Below are 23,036 nucleotides of genomic sequence, written 5' to 3'. Positions count from 1 at the left end.
AGAGTGGCGGGCTTTGGATCATAGGGTCCTGAGTTCAAATCCCACTCAGCTTTTGAATTAATACCAGGTGGGGTTGACTGGGCCTGTCATCCTTCCGAGGTTGACAAAATGAGTGCCAGCTTGCTGGTGTACTGTGTCGACGTGGCGACCCATCCAGGATTGTGCCGAATATCCAAGGAGACTGCTTAAGCAGCATCAACGGTCTGCACATATGATGGTCCCAATCTCCTCCTCCTCCTCCTTGCTGGTACCCTTTGGCGAAGTGGCGACCCATCCAGGATTGCACTCAATAGCCAAGGAGACTGCTTCGGCAGCACCAACACTCTCCACAGAGTGGTGTCCCAATGGATGGATGGATGATATAAATGTTTAGTACCTTATATGTGGGGTATAACACTGAAATTTTGCAAGTCGAAGCCAAAATACCTGGTGTGACTCAAAGGATTGCCAAGGTATTGAGGTCAGCTGGAATAAAGGTAAATTTTTGATGAATGTACACCATCCGACAGGCTCTGTGCAATGCCAAAGACAGAAAGACCAAGAATGATCAGGAATGCATGGTCAACACCGTCCCTTATGTCTGTAGGGCAAAATATGTGGGAGAGACAGGCAAAAACTCTGGGCCAATGCATTAAAGAACTTCGCAAAACCTTTGAATTCAACTACCCCAAAAGGTCTGTCATTGTCAAACATGGTCTCAGGATTGGCCATACTCCCCTTTGGGAAAATATCAACATTTTGGCTACAACCTCGAACCGGGCCTGAAGGAAGATCTTGGAGGCATGGCACACAGCAAAATAAAGCTCACCTATCATGAAGGAAATTGTGGCATTGCCGCAGGTTTATGCACCACTCCTGCATACGTGAGTTGGGATACATGGAGGTAGGACCAAGACAGATTGGCATGTGATTACTTCCTGCCAAGTACCACAATCCATGATGTTACATAAAAACATAATGCACCTCCTAAGAGTCAAAGGTATTCTGGTGCACACACTTTGGCTGGTTAACCCCAATGTATGAAACCATTGGCTGGTTAACCCCAATAAAATGTATTGTTTATTTGAAATGAAAATATAAATATCTCCCCAAAGCATGCAGGAAGATGGAGTTACTCCATTCAAGATGAGAAATTATTGGAATATGGGGGTAAATGTGCTACCACTCCACTGATTTGTATGAATGTTTATTTATTTTTGAATATCATTAACAGGTTATTTAAGTACACATCACAAACTCATTTAATCTTTCCAAAAATAAGGTAACATTTTGGCAAGAAAATACAGGCAAGATATCCATACATCATAGCAATGACAGAAAATATTTCTGTTGCAACCTTAAATCTTCCATAGGTGCTGTTGTAGGCCGGCACAAATGCAATTATAATCATAATTTTGAAGAAGAGGCAAAAACGAAAGAAACGTAACTCATTATTCGCTGATGAATTTTTCCTGGCTTGAGAATTGATGTACATGAAGAAAGCCATGAGAAGCCCAATGTATGTCAAAACACTTGTAGGCCAAACTGCTGATGCTGCAGAACATTCCAAAACTATTGTCCCAACACGAGCCTCCAAATTTTTGATAACACGAGGTTTTCCAACAATTACCCACATTAGACAAATCACAATTTGAGGAAAAGCACCAAATATGATGATTTTGTAGTTCGACAATCCTGCTATTGTAGTTAGAAATTCCATTTTTACTGAAAAAAAGAAGATATATTTCTGCAATTTGAAGAAGCAAATTATTTTATGAGAAAATAGGCATTTGAGTTCATAATGTCTTGTTTATGAATCGAGATATGTTGTAAACACATTTTTGTTTCTAACATTTGTTTAAGTTAGGATTCAATTTTGTTAAACAGTGTATACAGTATGTGGTTTCTGTAAACTGCTTCATGCTGTTATACTTACCATTATTGATATAATGAATGGCCAATACATTTGGTTCTTATCATGTTTTTTTGAGGCAGGATGCCTCATCTATAAATATAAAGTAAGGTGAAATGTGATGAATTCTAATTCTGGAGGTCATATTTTAAAGCTGACAGAGAAAACTTACGTGTGTCAAGTAAATTCTCATAGTTTCCGAATGTGGAACAATCTACTGCTGCCTCTTTTTTTTGTTGCCATGAGAACTTATAAAACAATAAAGGGATTTCAACGCAACTTGGCAAACGTATGGACTGTAATGAAAAGATGAAACGTTTCGATTTTGGTTTCAAGAAGTCAAATGTCTAAGCTCGAATGCAATGTGGCCTTTCATTGGAAATCTTTGTTACTGGGATAACTTGTGAAGCATTGCAAGAATTTCAAGCAAACTAGGGGAAATTATACATTGCCATATAAAAATGAAAGAATTAGCTGTTGGGTTTAAAAAAAAAAACCCAAAGTGAAAGGGCATGTGACCTTTCATTCTCTCTTGCTCCTCTCCCCTCTTTGTCCACATATAACAGATAGCAGGGGGTATTGGTCTGCAGCCAAAAAGCTTGATTTCCAAGCAGATAAAGGGGTGCCAATATTTAGAAGCCCTACATATATAGGTTAAAACCCAACAGTATATGAAGTTTTTTTTGTGTACCTTGAAAATGAAAACACATAAGATAATGTGCATATATGTGTGATTTGTTTGTTTAAAAACTTGGTGTCCCTTTTTGACCTTTCCAAGAGCATGACTTGGTTTATCCTAAGAATACAAGGATAGTAGAGCATGCATGCAAGATTTTTTCCAATGCCGGTATACTTACGATTTGCCACATAAATAAATGCTTGTTATTTGGTATATCGTCATTTTGTTGAGGCGAGATTATAGTTTGGTAAGAGTAAGGTAATATGTCAGGTGTTAATGCTAGACGTTAGATTTTATAGCTTGAAGATTAATTGCGTTTTAGAATAAACTAGCAGAGTACCTACCTTATGGGCGATCTTGTTCCAAGCTTGCAACAGGTTATTCTGATGCATACCATTATTTGGGCAATATATAGTCAAGTGACAGCTCTGTTTAGGAAAAATAAATAGCCTGGGTTAAGTGCTTGAAGTAAAAACATACCTACTGCTTATAATTCAAAACACCTCACTGCACTGGAAAACACGGGGACAGGAATACTGCACTGTAAATGGTGGGATTTGTAATTCCCTCCCCCATCTGGACGCGGCGTGATACGATACACATTAACATGGAGAATTTGTGTTGCCCTGCTCTCATCCCCCCAAGACCACCGGCAAAGATAAAAGCACCTCTATAGATTAATTGGGGTTATGCTGATCCTCTGTAGCAAGTCTGGATGTAATTGGGCTGGAAACTATAGGAGGAGTAGCCCAACAAACAAACCCACAAACACCGGTCCATGAATTATAGTAAGGATTACGGTAGACCTTGGATATTGAATCATCTCCGTTAACTCATAAATTACTGCAAATTATGCAAAAGAAACCATCCAGTAATAATGAGTATTAATTTTTTGTATACAATGTCGAGGCTCGTATAAGAGCTAAAACAGAGAACGTATAACAAAGGGAGCAGGAGACAAGGGGGGCGGGAGAGGGAAGCACAAAACAGTGGGGAACAGAGACATTGGGACATCTGGGAGAGGGATGGGGCATGTACACAGGATAAACAAAATGGACACTACAGGGACTTTCAGGAATAAAAGCAGGGAATTTGAAGGAAGTGGATTTGGGGTGAATTAACGGGGGTAGAAAAGATCATGGTTTTGGAAGGGGGAAGATAATCGATGGTGCTGAACAGCTGTTTGGAAGACCTGGAGGGAAGAGTGGGATTGAAGTGAATGTGGGAGTTTGTTCCAAAGGCAGGAAATAAAGAGGAATGAAAGAGTGAAGTTTTTTGGTAGTTTTACCAGAAGGGGGTTGCTAGCGAGCCTTGAGCACCCTGAGGAGATATGAGGGGGGCAGGAGACAGATCACAGACAGAGTAGGGGGAGTGAGGCCAAGGAGGAAATGATAGAAGACAGAAAGACCACTGACTTGCCTGTGGTGAGAGTGAGAGACCCAAAGACTCACCTTCATCGCGGGATATACCAATAATATTAATTTCCTTGGTTTGCTGTGCATGAAGGTGAGAAAGGTGTGAGGAAGGAGCACCAGCCCAAGGGGAGAACAGTCCTCCATCAGGCTGCAGATGAAAGCCTTGTATGTAGTCAGGAGCTCAGGTGTGCCAAAGAAGGACTTTGCATGACAGAGGATGCCCCTTGAGAGGCCAGCTTTGAAATGTGGCTTTCCCAGTAAAGATCATGGCAGATAGTGAGACCAAAAAGCTTGAAAGAAAGGACTTCTTCAAGAGGATTGTTGAGAAAGTAGATGAGGGGAATAGGGGAGGGGGGTTCAAGACAGTCCTTTCAGAGAGATATGGTGAGACTGTGACATTTGTCAGGGTTGAAAGACATGTTCCCAGTGTTGGACAAGCTTGTGATTTTATCCAGATCTGCAGAGAGTGAAGAGGCTGTTGCTTACAAATCTGACTTATGACAGGTGGAATGGCAGAGGGTGGAGTCATCAGCAAAGGGTTAGAGGATTTTCCAGAGTCGGAGTAATCATTGATGAAAACCAGAAAAAAAACACAGGGCCCAGAACACTGCCTTGAGGAACTCCAGCCTGGCCAGGAAGAGGGGATGAGAGAATTCCACTAAGGGCCACACATTGACTGTGAGAGGAAAATAAGTCTGTGAGCCATGAGTGGAGATTGCCTTGGATACCATAGGAAGAGAGTTTGGTGAGCAGGGCAGGGTGCCAGACCGCATCAAAAGCAGGCGATATGTCTCGGGAGATGGCTCTGATGTCATATCTGGAATTGAGGACCTTCATCCATTGTTGGGAATACAGAATCAGCATGTCCAGTATCGAGTGACCTGGACTGAATCCAATTTGATGATTGGAAATCAAGCCATTGGAGAAGAGGAAGGAGGTAATGTTGGAAGCGATGATGGATCCCTTGACCTTGTTGATGATGGAAAGCAGGCTGATTGGTCTGTAGTTGCAGGGATCTGTTTTTGCACCTTTTTATGCAGAATAGTAATGTTTGCTGATTTCTAAGCATATCCCTGAGTGAATGAGAAGGTGAATAGAACAGAAAGATAGCGACGAAGAGCAGCACAGCAGTTTTTTAGGCCATGAGGGCTGATGCTGTCTGTACCAGTTGCAGAATCTGAGTCAACGTTTGACAGCAACCTCTCCACCTTGTCATGTGAAAAGGACACAGAGTACAGGAACAGGTGCGTGTGTGTGTGTGTGTGTGTGTGTGTGTGTGTGTGTGTGTGTGTGTGTGTGTGTGTGTGTGTGTGTGTGTGTGTGTGTGTGTGTGTGTGTGTGTGTGTGTGACTGGGTATGGTAGGTACAGAAAGCAATGGGTTTGGGACACAATATTTAGAAGCAAACACAGAGTTTAGACATTCAGCCTTTTCACATGCAGTGCCAGCTGTGCAGACATGGTAAGGGAAGAGATGGAGGGGGAACATATTCCAGAAACAGACTTAACCAGACGCAACCAGTATTTTGGTGGAAGGAGACAGATTTGAAAGTTCAGACTTGAGATTGGAAAGATGCTGTTTCCTGGCTCTCCGAAGTGTAGACACACACTTGTTCTGAGCTTTGTTAAAGGAAATGGAATTGCCTTCAGTCGGATTGGTCTTCCATGAGTTGAAGACAAGTTGTTTTAGGACAACTGCCTCACCACGAGCTTCAGTGTATCATGGGCGGGAGGTAAGGTACGACAACTGAAGGCGAGATGGGATAAATCTGTGCATAAGAGAGAGCAAATTTGTTTGAAAGAATTCCTAGTGTGGAAAACTGAATTGTTGATTGAATTTGTTATGAGGTAAAATGCCAATTAGCTTTAGTTAGTGCTGTAAGAAATAATTTTATGAATATGTGTTGGCAAGGCTGGGAGGGAGGCTTGAACACATTTCTCAGTAGTTGTAAAAGACCTTGTCAAACCTTATCGAGGGTCCACTGGCCCAGATGGCCAGGGCAAGAAATCACATTCTCATTCCTCCACCAGACTATCTGGAGCAAGCACCAATAAGAGACCGTTTCTCATCCTGTGTTTGTTATATTAACCTTACGAAATCCCATCTGGGCTTCTTCAAAAGGCCTCTCTTTGTTCAGTCAATTTCCTTTTATGTATTAACCATGCTCTGATGTGATCACGTATATACTCATTGTACTCTTTATAAAATTAATTTTTTTCTTGAGTCATTGCTCATGGCTAAGCTTCCTTTTGCACAAGCTTATCTTTAATTTGTTACTAAATAAACATCTGAAACTGAACAAAAAGTTATTTCTGTCTCGAGGTGGCGAAAACAGCCCCGACACCAGGATGAGTTGATGTTGGAGAGAGTAGAAATGGGAGACCAGTCTAGAAGCTTGATGGCTGCTTGAAGTTCCTGCAAGTCGGCCTGAGTGAAAAGCAGACTCATCGGCGATGAGGTGGTTCTCTAAAAACGGCCAGAGTGATGACCACTTTAACAAGCATATCATGTCAGATTAACCAATTGGAGCAGTAGAAGAACAGCAGACATTTTCTTGAAAACTGGTCAAAATTAAATCCAGAAGAGATAGAGTACGCTGAGAACCAGATCAGGAAGTTGACAGATTGTGTCAGTCCCAATGAGCTGCAGAAATCCTTTGCTGAAGTGCCATGGCAGGTGAGAGAGGTACCCACACCACACCAAGCCAACTGGCATGATCGCAATTGAAATCACATATGAGGAAGAGAGAGTTTAAATGAGTGCATAGAAGTTGGTCCATGTTTTCAGCAAAAGAGATGTAAATGGAGTCATCACTGTTTGGTGGATGGTACAACACACATATAAGCAAGAGGTGAGAGTGGAGAGGAAGCTGGAGCCAGAGGTATTCTTGGGGGTGTGGAGGAGTGAGGCATTGCATGGAGAGTGAGGAATGGAGTGTTTGATAAAGAGTGCAACTCCGCCACCAGGACGAGGTTCAGGTCTATCATACCGAAGGATGGGATAACGAGTGTGGTGGAGATTTCCAACCAAAAGAGAAAACCATTCATAATTTAACAGATCTTTTCTTATACAAAAACACATAGAAGTGGAAAAAGAACAGCTTGTCTCAAGATTCCAAACAGATCCCTGCCTCTGAGCTAGAATACATGGGCTTTTATACAATTGGAAAATTTTGGGAGGGGCCAGAACATCACATGGGACTTAGTTAATCGATACCAGACTACAAGAAAGCTTTGTTTGCACATGAGGTCCTTTTAGCAAAGAGAAAAAAATATTGTGCATAATTAAAGAGGATAGTGCTATGAAAGGATGCGGGTTTTCCTTCAGGGGTGTGTATGCACAGAAAACCTTCATTTACTTGAGGCAATGATAAGCATTTATCTCAGCATGCAGATGGAGTATGTGGTTTTCCCAGCTTTTGCAGAACCATCAGAGGTTCATGACCTCAGCAGCTCAATCAGGCCCCTGCTTTACAGTCAAAGCAAGAGGACAATGGGAAGACAGAGTTCGTGTTTGTACAACTTTGCAATTGAATGGGAGGCCAGAGTTAAAGAGACTAATGCCTTTGGTGGCTGGACTCTCTGGTGCCACAAAAGTAGTTCTCCCCAATTTGCCAACCAAGTGAAAAATAGAGATTATATTGTTCCATAGTTTTCTAACACACTAAATCTATTTATTTATAAAACAATCTTCAGTATGCACTGATCCATTATCACGTATATTTTAGAGTAACAAACATAACAGATGGGTACAGATTTCCTTTAACTAAGCATGGATTCAAAACAAGATCCCTTCCCAGGCCCAGATGTACTTGAGCCAGTATGGGGGTTATGTTGTTGTGGTTCTGAAAACCGCAAGCCTCCAAGGCAATGGCACTCAACATAGTGATCCCCAGACAGTTATTTTGTTAGTATATGTGCAGTTTGACCACCCCCGCATGTCTTACGGGTTAACGGGATCAAGTGTGTTGTGTGGATTTTATAGCTATGTCTAATTATACCTCTATCTTCATTCCAACTCTTTCCTCTTATCCATGAAATAACGCAAACTAGGCACCGCACCCAGATGGCCGCCTATGAAAACAACGATGAAAACTCTCCACTACCCGACTGTACAGGATGCTTGCAGCCCGGTAATAACCACCACCTCCACTCTAAAGGACGCACACGGTGTGCCCTTTCATTCAAATCTGCATCTAATAATTATATCTGTCTTCTTTTCACCCTGACTTACACCCAACCCCTTTCCTTCAATCCATGACACAAAGTGGAGCAGGCGCAAATGCACGATAACAGACACACACGCAGCCCTGTGATAATCACTACCGCACTGTACGGGACCCGCATGGCATACATCTTTATTCGGGTCTGCGCGCTGATTTACAACAGCATCTCACATTCGACCTTCGCTCGCCACCTCGGCCACCGATATCTCCCACAAACGGCAGAGGTCATCCCGCACCTCCACCACGTTGCAGCCACCACCAAGCAGAGGCATGTTGCACGGCCCAGACCACTCGAGCCACATGGCGTGCAGATAGGAACAAGCGCATCAACTAGCGCCAACTGTGGAGTGCCGGGGGTGGGGGTTCCTGAACGTGCATGTGGACCTCTCGTCCAGTCGCTGTTACATGGCCCCGGAGTGCGGTGCAGGGCGATTCTTGTTGTGGTGTTCGGTGGAGGTCAATTATGCGGCTCGGCCATGTTTCGTCGGATTTACGAATGGGACCACTTCCGGCCGGAGGAGCCTGGCAGCGCGGAACCAGGGTATAGTGAACTGAGATTCTATTCCATTTATTCGTGGCCTGTCAATATTGACTGCAAATTTAATGAGCTCTGACCTTGTCATTGTGAGAGACCTGATAAGCATAATTATCCTGTAGACAATTGAAATCTTTATCTCAGTTCTGCACACGTGAACTATTCTTTCAGAGTGATTTTAGCCTATACTTTACAACAGATTTTACACTTTCATATGCTTTAAAAGCAAAAATAAAGGGAAATGAGTACATAATTTGTCGACAAATAACACTTCATTATGAAATATATTTGTTTCCGTGTGATTAATACAGCAACACCAGTGCTTTGCAATAGTCATATGATCCAGAGAGCTTTCTATTACCAAAAATATCCATGCTCATATGTCACAAGAAGGAATGAAGTATTTTACATCAACACTAGGGACAGAAACAAAGGAGTCAGATATGTCTTGAAGGAGGAAAGTTTCTGTTAAGCAGATTAGATCTGGTTTGTCAGTGAAAACCTGTGTGGAGAGATCAGTCAGGTTAGAGCAAAGGCCTCGGATGTTTGAGGTCCACACTGTTAAGGAAGAGGGAAGGGAGGAGGCTTTGGGTGCAGGGGAGAGAAAGGGAGGGGGAGGGTAGGATGAGGGAGGAGAGGTGGAGGCAGGGAGAGTTGTTGACAGTGTGTAGGGAATTGCAGAAGAGCTAGGGTAGATGGTCGGATGGGGAGGAGGACAATGGGCTAGGTGGTGAAGGGATGCGTAACAGTGGGGAGTAATAAGATAGGGGGCATTGGGAAGTAGGAGATTGGAGGAGGTGGAGAAATGAGTTGGAAGTGAGAGGGTGGGGGAGGAGGAAGCTTTGTGGATATGAAAAGGGGAAGAGAAGGGGGATTAGAAGAGGGGTGAAGGGGGAGAATTGAGGGATAAGGGTCGGGGGAGCTTTTGAGAAGGGTGATGGGGAAACTTGGAGTGGGAAGAGAGAGAGAGGTTTGCTTTGAAGAGGGAGGAAGTGGCTGACTTGAGAGGGAGGAGTGAAAGAGAAGCTTTGACGGAGAGGGGAGATGATGAGAGCAGGCACGTCCATGGTGGAGGAGGGAGAAGGAAGAGGTGGGGAGAGGGAAGTATGAGACTGGGTAGTGGTATTGTGAAGATGGGAGTGGCAGGGAAGGAACAAAAATTGAGGAGGTGGGAAGAGGAGGAGGAACTTTGAGAAGGGGAGTGATGGGGAAAATTAGAAAGGGAGGGTTGAGGAGGGGATTTGAAAGGGATGGGTGAGGGAGGAGAATTGAGGAGGAAGAAGGGTCAGGGGGGAGCTTTTGAGAATGGTGAGGGGAAGCTTGGAGTGGGAAGAGAGAGAGGTTTGCTTTGAAGAGGGAGGAAGTGGCTGATTTGAGAGGGAGAGGTGAGAGGGCATCTTTGATGGAGATGGGAGATGATGAGATCAGACATTGTCATGGGGGAGGAGGTAGAAGGAAGAGGTGGGGAGAGGGGAAGGATGAGACTGGGTAGAGTTATGGTAAAGCTGGGAGCAGGCTGCGGGAGGGACAAGACTGGGGGGGAGTGGGTGGGAAGAGGGGGAGTTGTGATGAAAGGAAAGAGAGCATGTTTGAGATATTGAGAAGTGCACTGAATGAGAGACTGAGGTGCTTCTTCGGTTGGAACGGAGTCCACAGATGTTTGAAAACTATACAGTTTGGGAAACCAGAGGGGGAGCTGTTATTAAAGCAGAAGGCATTGGGGAGGAGTGAAGAGAGGAGGTAGGATTGGGGCAAGATGGGAGGAGTAAGGAGGGTGTAAAACAGGGGAGATGTCAGGAGGAGGTAGATTTAAGGAGGTGGGATGGGGGAAAGATGGGAGGAGTAAGGAATGTGTAAAACAGGGGAGGTGTCAGGAGGAGGTAGATTTAAGGAGGTGGGATGGGGGCAAGATGGGAGGAGTAAGGAGGGTGTAAAACAGGGGAGGTGTTAGGAGGAGGTAGATTTAAGGAGGTGGGATGAGGGAAAGATGGGAGGAGTAAGGAATGTGTAAAACAGGGGAGGTGTCAGGAGGAGGTAGATTTAAGGAGGTGGGATGGGGGCAAGATGGGAGGAGTAAGGAGTGTGTAAAACAGGGGAGGTGTTAGGAGGAGGTAGATTTAAGGAGGTGGGATTAATTTGCACTGAAGTTTGAAAAAATGATGATTGGAAGTCGAACATGCATTGCAAAATGGGATTTTAAAAATTTGTCGATCAGAAATTAATTTAAATACATTGGTGGATGGATGGAGTTCAGACGAATTGAGAGAATGAAGGAAGGATTGTGATAGATTGAATTTTTTGACAAGGGATGAAGGAAAGATCAAAAATAACAGGTTTTTGAAGAAGAAGAAGAAAAAGGACATGGCAGAGAGAGGAAGTCGAAACATTTTAAGAGACAGGTTTTTTTTTTTTTTGAAGGTTTGGGAAGAGGGGGGCGGAGTAAAGTAAGAGTTTGAATGAAAAAAAAATCGTAAAGGTGAGTCGTGAATAGCTTCATGATCAAAGTGGGATTGGAAATGTCGAAGGCAAAGGAAGAGGAAGAGTCTGTAGAGGAATCGCATGGTTATGGGAGGGAAATGTGAGAAGGGAAAAGATTCTTCTTAAAAAAAAATAAAAATTAAAACATGATATAGAGAGTATAGTTGGGAAGAATTGAGGGAGCGATGGAGGGATAGTGTGGAAAAACAAGCTGAAGGTGATGAGAAAATACAACAAATGTGATGACACACAAACAGGAAGAAGAATAAACTTCTCCCAAAAAACCACTCAACCTCCCCCTCCAAACTCTGCTCCATCTATGCTCTGCCCCCTCCAAACCCCAACTCTCTTCTCCCCTCCTCACCCTCCTTCACATCATTAAAGCAAAGGAGCATTCCCATATGAAACGGCAGAATATATAACACTTTTCCCCTCCCCTATCATGCTATCACCAAATTCACAGAAACCATGATGGAAGTAGCAACAGCATGGCACGACATGTCATGGCCTGGCACGGTCGCCTGTCCAACTCAAAATCCTGCGAGATATGTGGATACACCGTGGAATTGCAACTCTCAAGTGACCATGAGACCTAAAACCAATTATCTTCTTCCTGATGCATTACACACACATCGTTAAAAGTAAATATTGGTAGATGTTTTCTTTCACAATGACGTGAGATTCCTGGAAGCCCTCGGACAAAGATCTTCATAATGACATGGGTTTAATGGCCTTTGGTCGAGTCATTTAAGAGAAAATGTTCAGAAACAATATCAAGGACAGACATCACTTCCATGGTAAAAGCCCTGCTTGAGAGAATGCCACATATTTATTTGGATGGTCTATTGACAACAGACCACTGCCTCAATAATGGAGGCCTATAATCACAAGGTCCATGATGCCTATCAGCTAAAAATCGTTTTAACTGTCGCTTTGGTCATTTTATACTGAAGGGAAAACTTGTAGGGAGAGCATGGCAACTGTGACATGACATCTCTGAAGATGTCTTTGTCTTTGCATCGCCGGAAGGACCAAAGTGGCAGCTGAATAATTTTGAAGGTTAAAATTGTGGGTGGAGTCAGATGAATTGTCCAAACCATGGATGGAATGGAATGTTACACACAGACACGTGTGTGCCTGCATGGACACACAGGTACACACACACAGATGGAAAAACAAGTGTATTATTATATAAATGATAAAGTTGGTGAATGGGAGGGGAGACTGAGTAGCACAAGAGCATGGCCTGTGAAAAAATGGTTTTGCTCAACCTACACCTCATACAAGGTTTGGTGGCATGTTATGTTTGTGTAACCCTTCTGGAACATTTCTCAGGTAGGTGTCCCTCCAGCTTATGGTATAACCGTTTTTTGACAGGGCAATGTCTGTGGTGGGTGTCAGGTCAGGGCAGGTGTGGGGGCATGTGCCAGAGCAGCACATCGCTACGTCCACTTTCCGCAATAATTCCAGGGACCTCCATCTGGCCATCCCCCAGGCAGATGCCTGGCCCATCCCCATCTCCTTGAGATACTGATCAACCTGCTGCAACCACAAGGCATGTGGTCGTCCCGTTGGCCTCCTCTACTCATGAGGCTCCTTCGCTGAGAGAATCTGGTGAGCAGGATCAGCATCAGGAAAATGAGCCACATGTCTATACAGCCGCAGCTGATGCTCAAGGGCTATGCAGGTAAGAAACACCATTTGAGTCTCTCTCAGCAACTGATTGTTGGACACAAAGTAAGACAAGCGATAGCCAAGGATTCTCCAAAGAGAGCTGGTACTAAAGAAATTTTGTCGCCATCGCAGATCCCTGGATAGAGTCCAAGTCTCACATCCAGAGAGCAAGACTGGAAGCACCAAGGACCTGAAGACTCAGACTTTCATCCTCCTGCACAGCTGCTGGCATCGCCACACCCCATGATCCATTAACTCCATGACTCCCCAGGCCTGACCCAGACATCGATTGACTTCTGGGTCACAGCCAGCAGGGACATGAATATCACTTTCAAGGAAAGTGAATCTCTCCGTAACGTCAACATCCACACCACAAACAGGTACAGACAAGATAGCCCATCCAAGATGTCATTGAAAGCCTGGATCTTAGTTTTGACCCAGGAAACCCATAATCCCAGTGGCTTTTACCCCTCATTCAGCACCTCAAGGGCCACAAAAATAATATCTAGAGTCTCCGCAAAGATGACTGCATCATCTGCAAAATCAAGGTCAGAGATCTTGACATTTCCAAACGATGCACCACAGCTTGATCTCTCTGACATTCGCTTCAGAATCCAGTCCATGCAAGTGCTGAAAAGTGTGCGGGCTAGTACACACCCCGGACAAACACCAGTTACAACTGGAAATAGTCAGAGATGGTATCACCACATCTCATAGCACTCACAGTACCAGAGTATAGTTCAGACATCAAATTGATCAGTTTTGGTGGCACCCCACAAAGTCCAAGAATCCTCCAGAGGCATCTTGATTCACTGAATCGAACACTTTGCAGAGATCAACATATGGTGCAAGCAGCCACTGCCAACACTCTCGTCTGCATTTCGGGAGGACCCGAAGAGCAAGGATACGGTCAATCGTTGACTTCTTTGTGTACTGCTCTGCTTACACCTTTTTGGTGTAAAGCCTGACTGCTCTGGATACTGGTGCTCAAGGAGATGGTGGTGAACCCTATCAAGAATTATCCAAGAAAAGACATTGACCAGCAATGAGAGCAGTGTCATCCCTCGGTAGTTGTTGCATTCCTTGAAATCACCCTTCCCTTTCCAGAGAGGGACAACAAGGCCCCTCTTCCATTCAGACGGCAGAGCACAGAACTGCATGCAACGACATGAGTACAGCATTCCCACCAGCCTTGAGAAGTTCAGCATGGATGCCACATATCCCAGGAGCTTTACCCATTTCAAGCGGTTCACTGTAGCCTGTGTTTCCACAAACAAAGGTGGATCACAGTTCATTTGAGGGTCAGCAATAGGGATAGTAACACCACGGACATCCAACTCGACAGCTGGTGGATCAGCCTGTTATAACCTCTCAAAGTAACCAGACCAGCAGGCCTTCACTTCAGACTCCTTTTTCAAGAGCCCATCATCCTCCGCTCTAACTGCAGTGCACCGAGGGATGGGCTCGGAGGAATGCAATGCGTGAATTCCCCTGAAAGCAGTATGAGAATCACTTGACCACAAGTGATGTTCTTCCCCCTCACAGATTCCTCGCACATTGGCCTCCCTGTCCACCCTGAGGGCATGTAAAGTTTTACATCTCAGCTCCCTGAACAGCTCAACTCTGCCATTTAGCTTGGTTCTGCGAGTCTATTCAATGGTATCCAGTGTTCCTCAAGAGAAAAAAATTCTTCTTCACCCTTTGGTGAGATCCAAGACATCCACCGGCAACATAAAGGACGGTGGTCATGAAGGCACTTTACAACTCTTCAAATTCCCCAAAGCACCCAGACCACCCAAATCTCCACACAGCCTGTTAGCAAACTCCTCAGCTACCCTCTCATCCTTGAACTTGTCAACATTCTGCCTCGGCTGGGATGGCACCATTCTCCCGGATTTAAGCTGCAACTTCAGAGTTGTTACAACAAGCCTGCGTTGGAATACAAAGTCCAGCGATGAGTCTGTTGGTGCTGAAACCATGAACCAGCCACCATAAGTCCATGACTTCTTGTAAAGTCAAGGAACTTAGTGCTATTCTGGTTCACAGTTCCAGACTCATGGGGACCAACACATGTCTCATAACCATCCCTATCAGTTCCAGTTGATGCATTGAAATCTCCCAAGACTGGAAGAGTATCTTGTCTGGGCACTGACCAACCACAGACTCGAGCATGGCATAGAGTGCATCCTTCATGGTGAGATCACTCTCCTCAGTTGGAGCGTATCCAGAGGACAGGGAAACGACATCCAAGGAGTGATGAATCCTTAGTCTCATTAGTGCTCGTTGACCGGTGTTACCTCAATTATATTGGAATCAGCTTATTGGACACAGCTACAGCAACTCATTTGGCATAATGACCATCAGCATGACCACACCAACAGTAGGGATAACCATCCTCCATGATCTCTCCACTATCCGAACCCCAGAGAGTGCTGCAATGCTGATGTCCAAACGCTTGAGCTCAGATGATAACAGAGACAGGTGATTATCCTCTCTTCAGGATAGGATATCCGAGGCACCTACCCGAAGGGACCACCTAATGTTAACCCAAGGAGACCATCTTCTGGTGGACAACACCTCAACACCATCCTGACACACACTATCACAATCTGACCCAGGAAGTTTACCCTGTGGTTTCCCTCCTATCATGAAAGAGTGGGGTCCTGAAGGCTTTGCCCAAATCCCATCATCCAGTGAGCTGCCCTGTGGAGAGCAGCTGCACAGGAGGTACTTCCGTGGAGTGGGTTTTCTGATTTATTTGTGCTAAGTTTTACAGAATGAAGGGTTTTACAGTTGCCGTAGTGCAAATCCTGCCACGAACCTCCTAAAAAAAGTAACCCATCTGCAGGAGGATGTCCGCAGACACAGTTGGGCATTCGATATGGATGGCCTTTGGTTCACGAGGAGCTCCTCCTCCCTTGAGCAGGTTTTGTTTTTAATCCTGCTGGGTTTCCTTATTCTTACACTCTCCTCATCAGAAAACCTGGTGGGGGAGACGGTTTAGTCGCCAACAACCCCAAAATGAAACGGGTTCGTGCAGGTTTATATGATACCTGTGGTAAGTCATATATCTAATCTGGCCTGACCTGACAATAATTTCAGTGGTTGTTGGCTTTCAAAAAGTGTCTGAAATGGGGCCAACGATGTCATACCAGTGTTATTTATTACAATATGTTTTTTCTCTATTGCTGGCATTCCAACATAGCTGAAATGCAAATGGAACAGAACATGCTTCATCATGCTGGTCTTGGTCATAATTAATCACATTATTCTGGGGTATTTATCATCTTAAGGGGTTGGAGTGGGAGGAGAGAGATTTTACTCCAGCCTTCAGTTTTATTGTTGCTCTTACTTTAACTTTATAACACTTTTAGTTTTCAATAACACCAGTTTTTGGCTTTGTTTCTTCAAACTTCTCCAACTTGGACAGCAATACACTCTGAGTTGTCTTCTGCATGGTTCCCTCTGAATGGTAAAGGGCAAAGAGAACTGTCGAGAGCTCAAATGCCAGAACATGCTTCAAGTCAATGTCTCTTCACTTTGCTGCAACTAGGAGTCTGCTGAATAACTTTCGATCTGCTGACTCAGTGATATCGTTCTCATCGACAGACTTCAGTTTGTTCTTCTTCAGCATAGTTGGCATCATCTTGATCTTTACACATGGCAATGGTTCCCAGAAATTTACCTCATTCAAATTGAGCCACTGTTCAATGAAAGATATCATTTGCTTCTTGCCAATGCTGTAGGCTGTAACCAATCCATTTGACACATCCTCTGGTGAAACAACACATGTTGCAATGTTGTTCAGTTGATAGTCGATCTCATTTCTGTGATCGATTGAGAAGGGATTTGATATCAATCCAGACTCTATATGTCAAGAAGCTTCTGTAGATATTCTTCATCTCTGAACTCTATATGGCGTTGCTTCTTTGTGGGTTCCTACACAGTCAGTCTTCATTGTCACACATTTCTCTGAGGGCCCGTGTGATGGCAGTTATTTTGTGACTTGTCACAAACCAACGTTAAAATCCTCCTTGGTTCTGGCTTATTCCAACAATGCCACCTTTGGTTTTTGAATTGTGATTAATGGACTGCTCCAAAGCCATATCCATCCAGACTTGGGCAAATGGTTGACATGATCTGCTCATGGCATGTTTCCCTTTGATAAATTCATTATATACATCAGGGTGTTTCTCTGGGAGCTGCTTCATGTCTGCAAGATAAACTGGCAGCCATCAGTGTGTAGCTTGATCTGTCCTTGGAGTTGAAGTGTGGGGCGAGGGTGGCAACTGTTACAAGGTGTAGGAGGCAGTTAGCACTTCTCTCAGCCTTGATCAACTGCAGAAATGTGCTAACCATTGAAATGTTATCATCCCATAAGGAGAAAAGCTCAGACTTGTGTCGTGATTAATCTTGAAATCGTTTTAATTTGGATGCCAGTGGCTCTATCTCTGCAAGGATATCATCCAGTCTATCTGGGATTATTTTAGTCTTTTGAGGAATAGCATTGTGAATTTTTTGGAATTTAGTTGATGAGAACCTCTTTCTTGACAGAATGTCTCACCTGAGAAGCCATCCACCTTATGAATTCAATCCACCATAAAGGGAACATTGTCTCCATGGTCAGATTGTTTCCTCTTACTCCACGATTGTATGATTTACCATGAAGGATAGTTGTTGCTGTACTGCTACCATACATGCCAGCCTCTATCAGAAGATTTTCGATACCAGAGTTTTCATACTTTTTACTCAGAAGAGCAAGGAAATTCAGAGCAATATGAAATCCTCTAATGTGGACTACAGTATCGGAGAACTTGTCTGGCACTTTCCACTGGATCTCCTTGGCCTTTACATAGATGGCAAGGCCAAATGTGAGAATGCTTGTCTTCTGTTTGAGGCTTGCCATCATTCTTCGTGCAGTCTTCATCACTGTATAGATTGTGCTGTAGTCAGTGGGAGAGCCTTAAATAATTAGGCAATAACCCAGCACAGTGATGCAGGCCCAAGCAAATGAAACCATTGCATGGAAACCACTCCAACCTGGCATGCGCTGTTGGCTGGGATCTATCAGTTTTGGTTGAAATCCCTTCAGTGATTCACTAGTTTTTGTGGAAACATACAAGTTGATTTCGGTTATCCTACCGACTGAGCAAATTAAAGTAAATCTGCCAATTCGAGTGTGCTCCAACAAAGGTCCCATGCCCAAAATGTCAGTTTTACATGGCTTCTCACAATGATTTACACACCATTGTTAACTCTTACTTGGTAAAACCTAACGTTTGAGTTGCCTGCCAAGGCACAGTGACATTAGCCTTGACAAATTGTCATATTACTCTCACCAATATATACTTATTTAAGAGTAAACCTCTTACAATTGTGATGTTGGTAGAAGGTCAGTCAAAGTGAGGCTGGATCTTTTAGGTCCTACAATTGAGGTGGGTGTTTTCATAAAAGTACAGATGTTACAGAACTTCCATGAATATTTAATAGTACCAGATTGAAGGAAAGATTATAATGGAACTTTTAGTGGCATTTTGGAAATACTGAATGATTGATGTTCTAAATGTCAGCATTGCGGTACTTGGAATTACATGGCTTGATAACATTCTCTTAACAGCTTTATATTATTACAATGAATTATTTATCCTGTACACTGATGTAAACCGACACTTCATGAAGCCAAAGCAATATTCCATTAGTTACAGGAGAAAAGCATATGGCAAGCAAGCAAGCAAATATAGACACCAATTGAATGACTTCACAGGAAGGACATATCTACAATAATAAATAGAGCTTGGGTGGCTGTAGCTATGTCAGCAAAATAAGATCGTCGATTGGTCACAGCGTAGAGCAATCGGGTATTCCCGTTTTTCCCTTCAATCATCGATTGGTTGTGACACTAACCAATCAATCGGATATGCCCGTTTTGCCCTTCACTCGTTGATTGGTCGTGGCACTAAGGCGATTACAATGTTGATGATTAGGATGCAGGTTCTTTATTGCATATTTTCCTCACCTCATGTTACCTCAACTCTCATGGTGGTAATTGCAATATTGGTTATTACAATGCAGCATCTTTATCACACGCTTTCCTCACCTTGTGACTAATCTTGGTGATTGCTGTATTGATTGTGCTGCTATCCTTGACAATTTTTGTTTATTTGACTCCATGGACAAAAAGCGGCCATCCATGTTCGGTGGAAAGACACAGGTACTCCCACCCGGAGAGTGGGGGGATGCCTCTTAGTGTGTTATTATTGTTGGCACGGCTTGACAAAAAGACTGAGAGGACACATTCTCCAATTAATACTGTACAGATATTTTATATTACCTGACTTTTGATTTATACCGATATCACATTTCATTTAAATGAAAAATGAACAAAGCACTCTGTACTTACTTTGGTAGTTATTTAAGACATCAATGGTCATTGTTATCACACACAAAAATGAAACTGTGATAAACAAAATGGTCAATGGTTTTTGGAGTATGCAAATCGTTTCTTTAGGTTTTCCCACAAATAAAAAAGTCATCAAGAAACATATTTTCAGGGCCATAAGTAGTATGACATGACGTTTAATGTTCACTGATTTCATGACAGAAATATTTTGATGCTTTACCAGAAAGATTGTTGTGGTTATTGACATCACAAAGCCTAGCATGGCAAATGACAATAAAATAATTGCCAAAGGATTCAAAAAAGCTAAAAACTCCTTTGCCATTGGTATGCAATTACTGCTTTCCTCATTGGACCATAAATCCATTGGACATTGATGGCAGTTTTCAGAATCTGTGTTACATGTGCTTTGATTATACGAATAGACTTTTTTTTCTTTCCAGGAGATGATAATGGTATTTCAAAGTATAAAGCAGTTGTTGTTAAGCATGTTACAAACCAGTTATGTTGGAGTATTCTCCTGCAGTGCAGGGAATGCAGTCAAAGCAGCAAATGGGTTCTCCTTTCTTGGCTAATTTTCGAGTTCCTGGCAAGCATGGTTCACTGCACCTGGAAACTGGAACCTGGACAGGGTTGATATTCAAATAAGAAGCCAAATTAATGCAAGCACATACATATTTCTATACATGGAGACCTAGAGGGAGGTTATAAAGTTTTGCATTTGGCATACTTATACGAGTGTGCATTTGAGATTTATCTCCTTTCATGAAAGCAATCCTTCTCACAGTTTCGCTAACTCTGGAAAATCCAAAACCACAGGAGTATTTATGGTTGTAAGTAATGGCAAATTTCATGTCTGTATTATGATCCATGGCTCACTAATGCTGTTCTCTAATTTTCAGTCATTGGATTTAATGGACTTTTCAAAGTTTCAGCAACGAACAGTCATCACATTCTTGTACAAGGGAGGTTGCACTGAAAATAAAATATATGGATGCAGTGTTGCTCTGATTGGGGTCGAGGTGAAGGTGGGGATACCTTTCATTATACTACAGTAAATGGGCAAATTAATTCTAGCATGGCAGGTGCCAGGTAGTCAATCAAGGAGACAAGTCTGGATGACCCTTTGACCCCACAAGTCCAGAAACAATCAGTAATTGCATTGTCAAAGCATGATTCGTTCTTATTGCTGAATCAAGATTGCAGAACATGCAAAATAATTTGGCATTTCTGAAGAAAGCACTGAAACTATTATCAAAGAAACAATTTGGAATGTAAAATTGTCTGTCACAAGCATGCTTCACAAGCATGTCCGTTGAAACTTCAACTTTAAAGATTGCCACCAGAGACTGAAAACAGGTAAAAAACAAAAATGAGACTCATCGCTTTTGTTATTTATTTTGTAAATATAATTCAATGCCCTGGAAGAACCTATTAAGCTGCCCAAAACACCTTAACATATGGCATGCATTTAAAATATGGGAATTATTTTGGGTTCTTTGTCGTTAATTGGCCGAATCAACTCAGGAAGTCGTGACAATCATTTAAGAGCATCACATTCCACATCAGAATGCTCCAGTCGAACTCCACAAAAACTTCACACACACACACACACACACACACACACACACACACACACACACACACACACACACACACACACACACACACACACACACACACACACACACACACACCTCATCCAATTATCGTAGAGTCGTAAAGGGTCTGCAGAGTCTTAGGGATATTTTGGGTCCTCTGTGTCTTCTGGATCGTTTGGATCTTCAGTGTCTTCGGAGTCCTTTTTCATTGATCTTTTGGGTACGCTGAGTCTTTTTGGTTTTAGGGGTCTTTAGTCTCTTGTTTTTTAGGTACTCTTGGTCTTTTGGTCCTCGGGGGCTTTGGGGTCCTTGGGAACTTTTGGGTCCTCACGGTCTTTTGGTCATTGGAAAGTTTTAGGTCATCTGGGTATTTTGGTCCTCAAGGTAATTTGGGTCTTTATGGTCCTCAGCGACTTTTGGGTCATCTTGGTCTTTTGGGTTCTCAAGGTCATTTGTGTCCTCAGGGACATTTTGATCATCTGGGTCTTCAGGGTATTTGGGTCCTTATGGTCATCTGGGTCTTATGGGTCCTTGGAGAGTTTTTGGTCATCTGGGTCTTTTGTGTCTTCTGGGTCCTCGGAGTCATTTGGCTCCTTGGGGACTTTTGGCTCTTCTGGGTCCTCAGGGTCTTTTGTGTCCTCTCGGTCATTATGGGTCTTAAGGGACTTGGGGGTAATAAAGGGTCTTAAAAGGTCGAAGGGATCTCAGTTGACTAAAGAGTCAAAAGGGTTCATTTTCGTAGAAACACCATGTGATAGAGAGGTTCATTTTCTATGGACGAACGGATGGAAATAGTCAAATATTGAAGTGGTTTCACTGCTTTAAAATGTAGAGTGCCACAAATTAATTATCGTTTCAAATTCAAAAAGTGATGAAGAAATTATGAAATGGGATACAATGATGTGGTTTGATGCACGTTAAAAAAAACTTTCTCAAGGTTCTATTGATTTTTTTTTTTCCCCACTTACAGGTGTGTACCAAGACACATGATATGGCATTTATTGGAAATGGCATAACCACAACAAAAAGCACATACTGTATGTTTCCTGGTAAATGTATACTAACAAATGTCAGTGTGTGTGTGTGTGTGTGTGTGTGTGTGTGTGTGTGTGTGTGTGTGTGTGTGTGTGTGTGTGTGTGTGTGTGTGTGTGTGTGTGTGTGTTTGTGTCCTCCATAACTCCAAAACCATGAAATCTAGCAGCCTGAAGCTTTGAAGGCATACCAATAAACACTAGGAGGAAGTGCATGAGTGAAATAGGGTGTTTGGATTAATTAAAACACCCCTTTTGAAGATAAGTAACAGCCTTATTTAATTATATCTTTTATCAGGTGATATTCGGCTACCTCGCTCATAGGGATCTCATGCGTATCTTGGGTTACTTCGCTGGGGTCTGAAGCCGCCATGTTTTTTGGCCTTCTCAACCATGCCTTGACTTTGAATAGGCCATAACAATTTATTAATGATAAAGTTTTTTTTTTTTGACTTTCCTCACTCATATCAAATGCCTGTTCATCATCGCTACAAATTGCTGGGTAGATTGCAGTGCTTATAAACCCCCAGAAACGCAAGCGTTTGTGGCTTTATTTAATTTCTGCTTTAATTTAATTGAGAGATTCTCAAGAATCTCTCAAACTAAGATGGATTACAAAAGTTACGCTCCAGAATTGAACCTAGCAGCAGTTCCGACTGCTAAAAAAAGTGTTCATTTATCTATTTCAGACATAGTTTGCACATTCAGACAAAGCTATTGCTTGCCAAGTCAGCCATCCTTAACCTTATAATTGGACTGATAGCTTGAGTGCTTCAGCAGCTTGCCAAATGCCTTACATTCGACAGCGGTAGACTTCGTGTCCCGATCGGGATGTACAGTTGGCAGTTGCTACAATGTAGAGCATGTTCTGATAATGCATTTTCGCTACAGTCACGGATTTAGTTCAACAACAACAACAACCACGCTACATCATGCTGAGCGAATCATTCAGTCATTGCGGATGGTTTTGCCGTGTCACGTCATTCTGAGTGAGTTGTTCGTGCTCCGTCAACCTGAATGATTGGTTCGTGCTCAATTATCCTGAGCAAGTGGTACATGCTCCATCATTCTGAGCGAGTGGTTTGTGCTCCATCATTCTGAATGAGTTGT

At 43.1% G+C, this 23,036-nt stretch overlaps 1 protein-coding gene across 1 annotated transcript; it reads right to left on the bottom strand.

Annotated features, from left to right (window-relative positions):
* Nucleotides 1-1,237: 1,237 nt before the first annotated feature.
* LOC147034947 (extracellular calcium-sensing receptor-like) lies at nt 1,238-22,299 on the bottom strand. The gene is made up of 6 exons (XM_085859782.1): nt 22,240-22,299; nt 19,793-19,916; nt 17,559-17,858; nt 16,481-16,670; nt 16,310-16,361; nt 1,238-1,726 (listed from the first exon to the last, which is right to left on the bottom strand). The coding sequence occupies exons 1-6, from the start codon at nt 22,297-22,299 to the stop codon at nt 1,238-1,240; spliced, it is 1,215 nt and encodes a 404-aa protein (XP_085715908.1).
* Between the last annotated feature and the right edge of the window lie 737 nt (nt 22,300-23,036).

Source organism: Eptatretus burgeri, chromosome 1, assembly GCF_056783735.1.
Source record: "Eptatretus burgeri isolate ZD-2024b chromosome 1, Ebu_testis_v1, whole genome shotgun sequence".
In the NCBI taxonomy this organism is placed as follows: Eukaryota; Metazoa; Chordata; class Myxini; order Myxiniformes; family Myxinidae; genus Eptatretus; species Eptatretus burgeri.
This window is presented reverse-complemented; position numbering and strand designations above follow the sequence as displayed.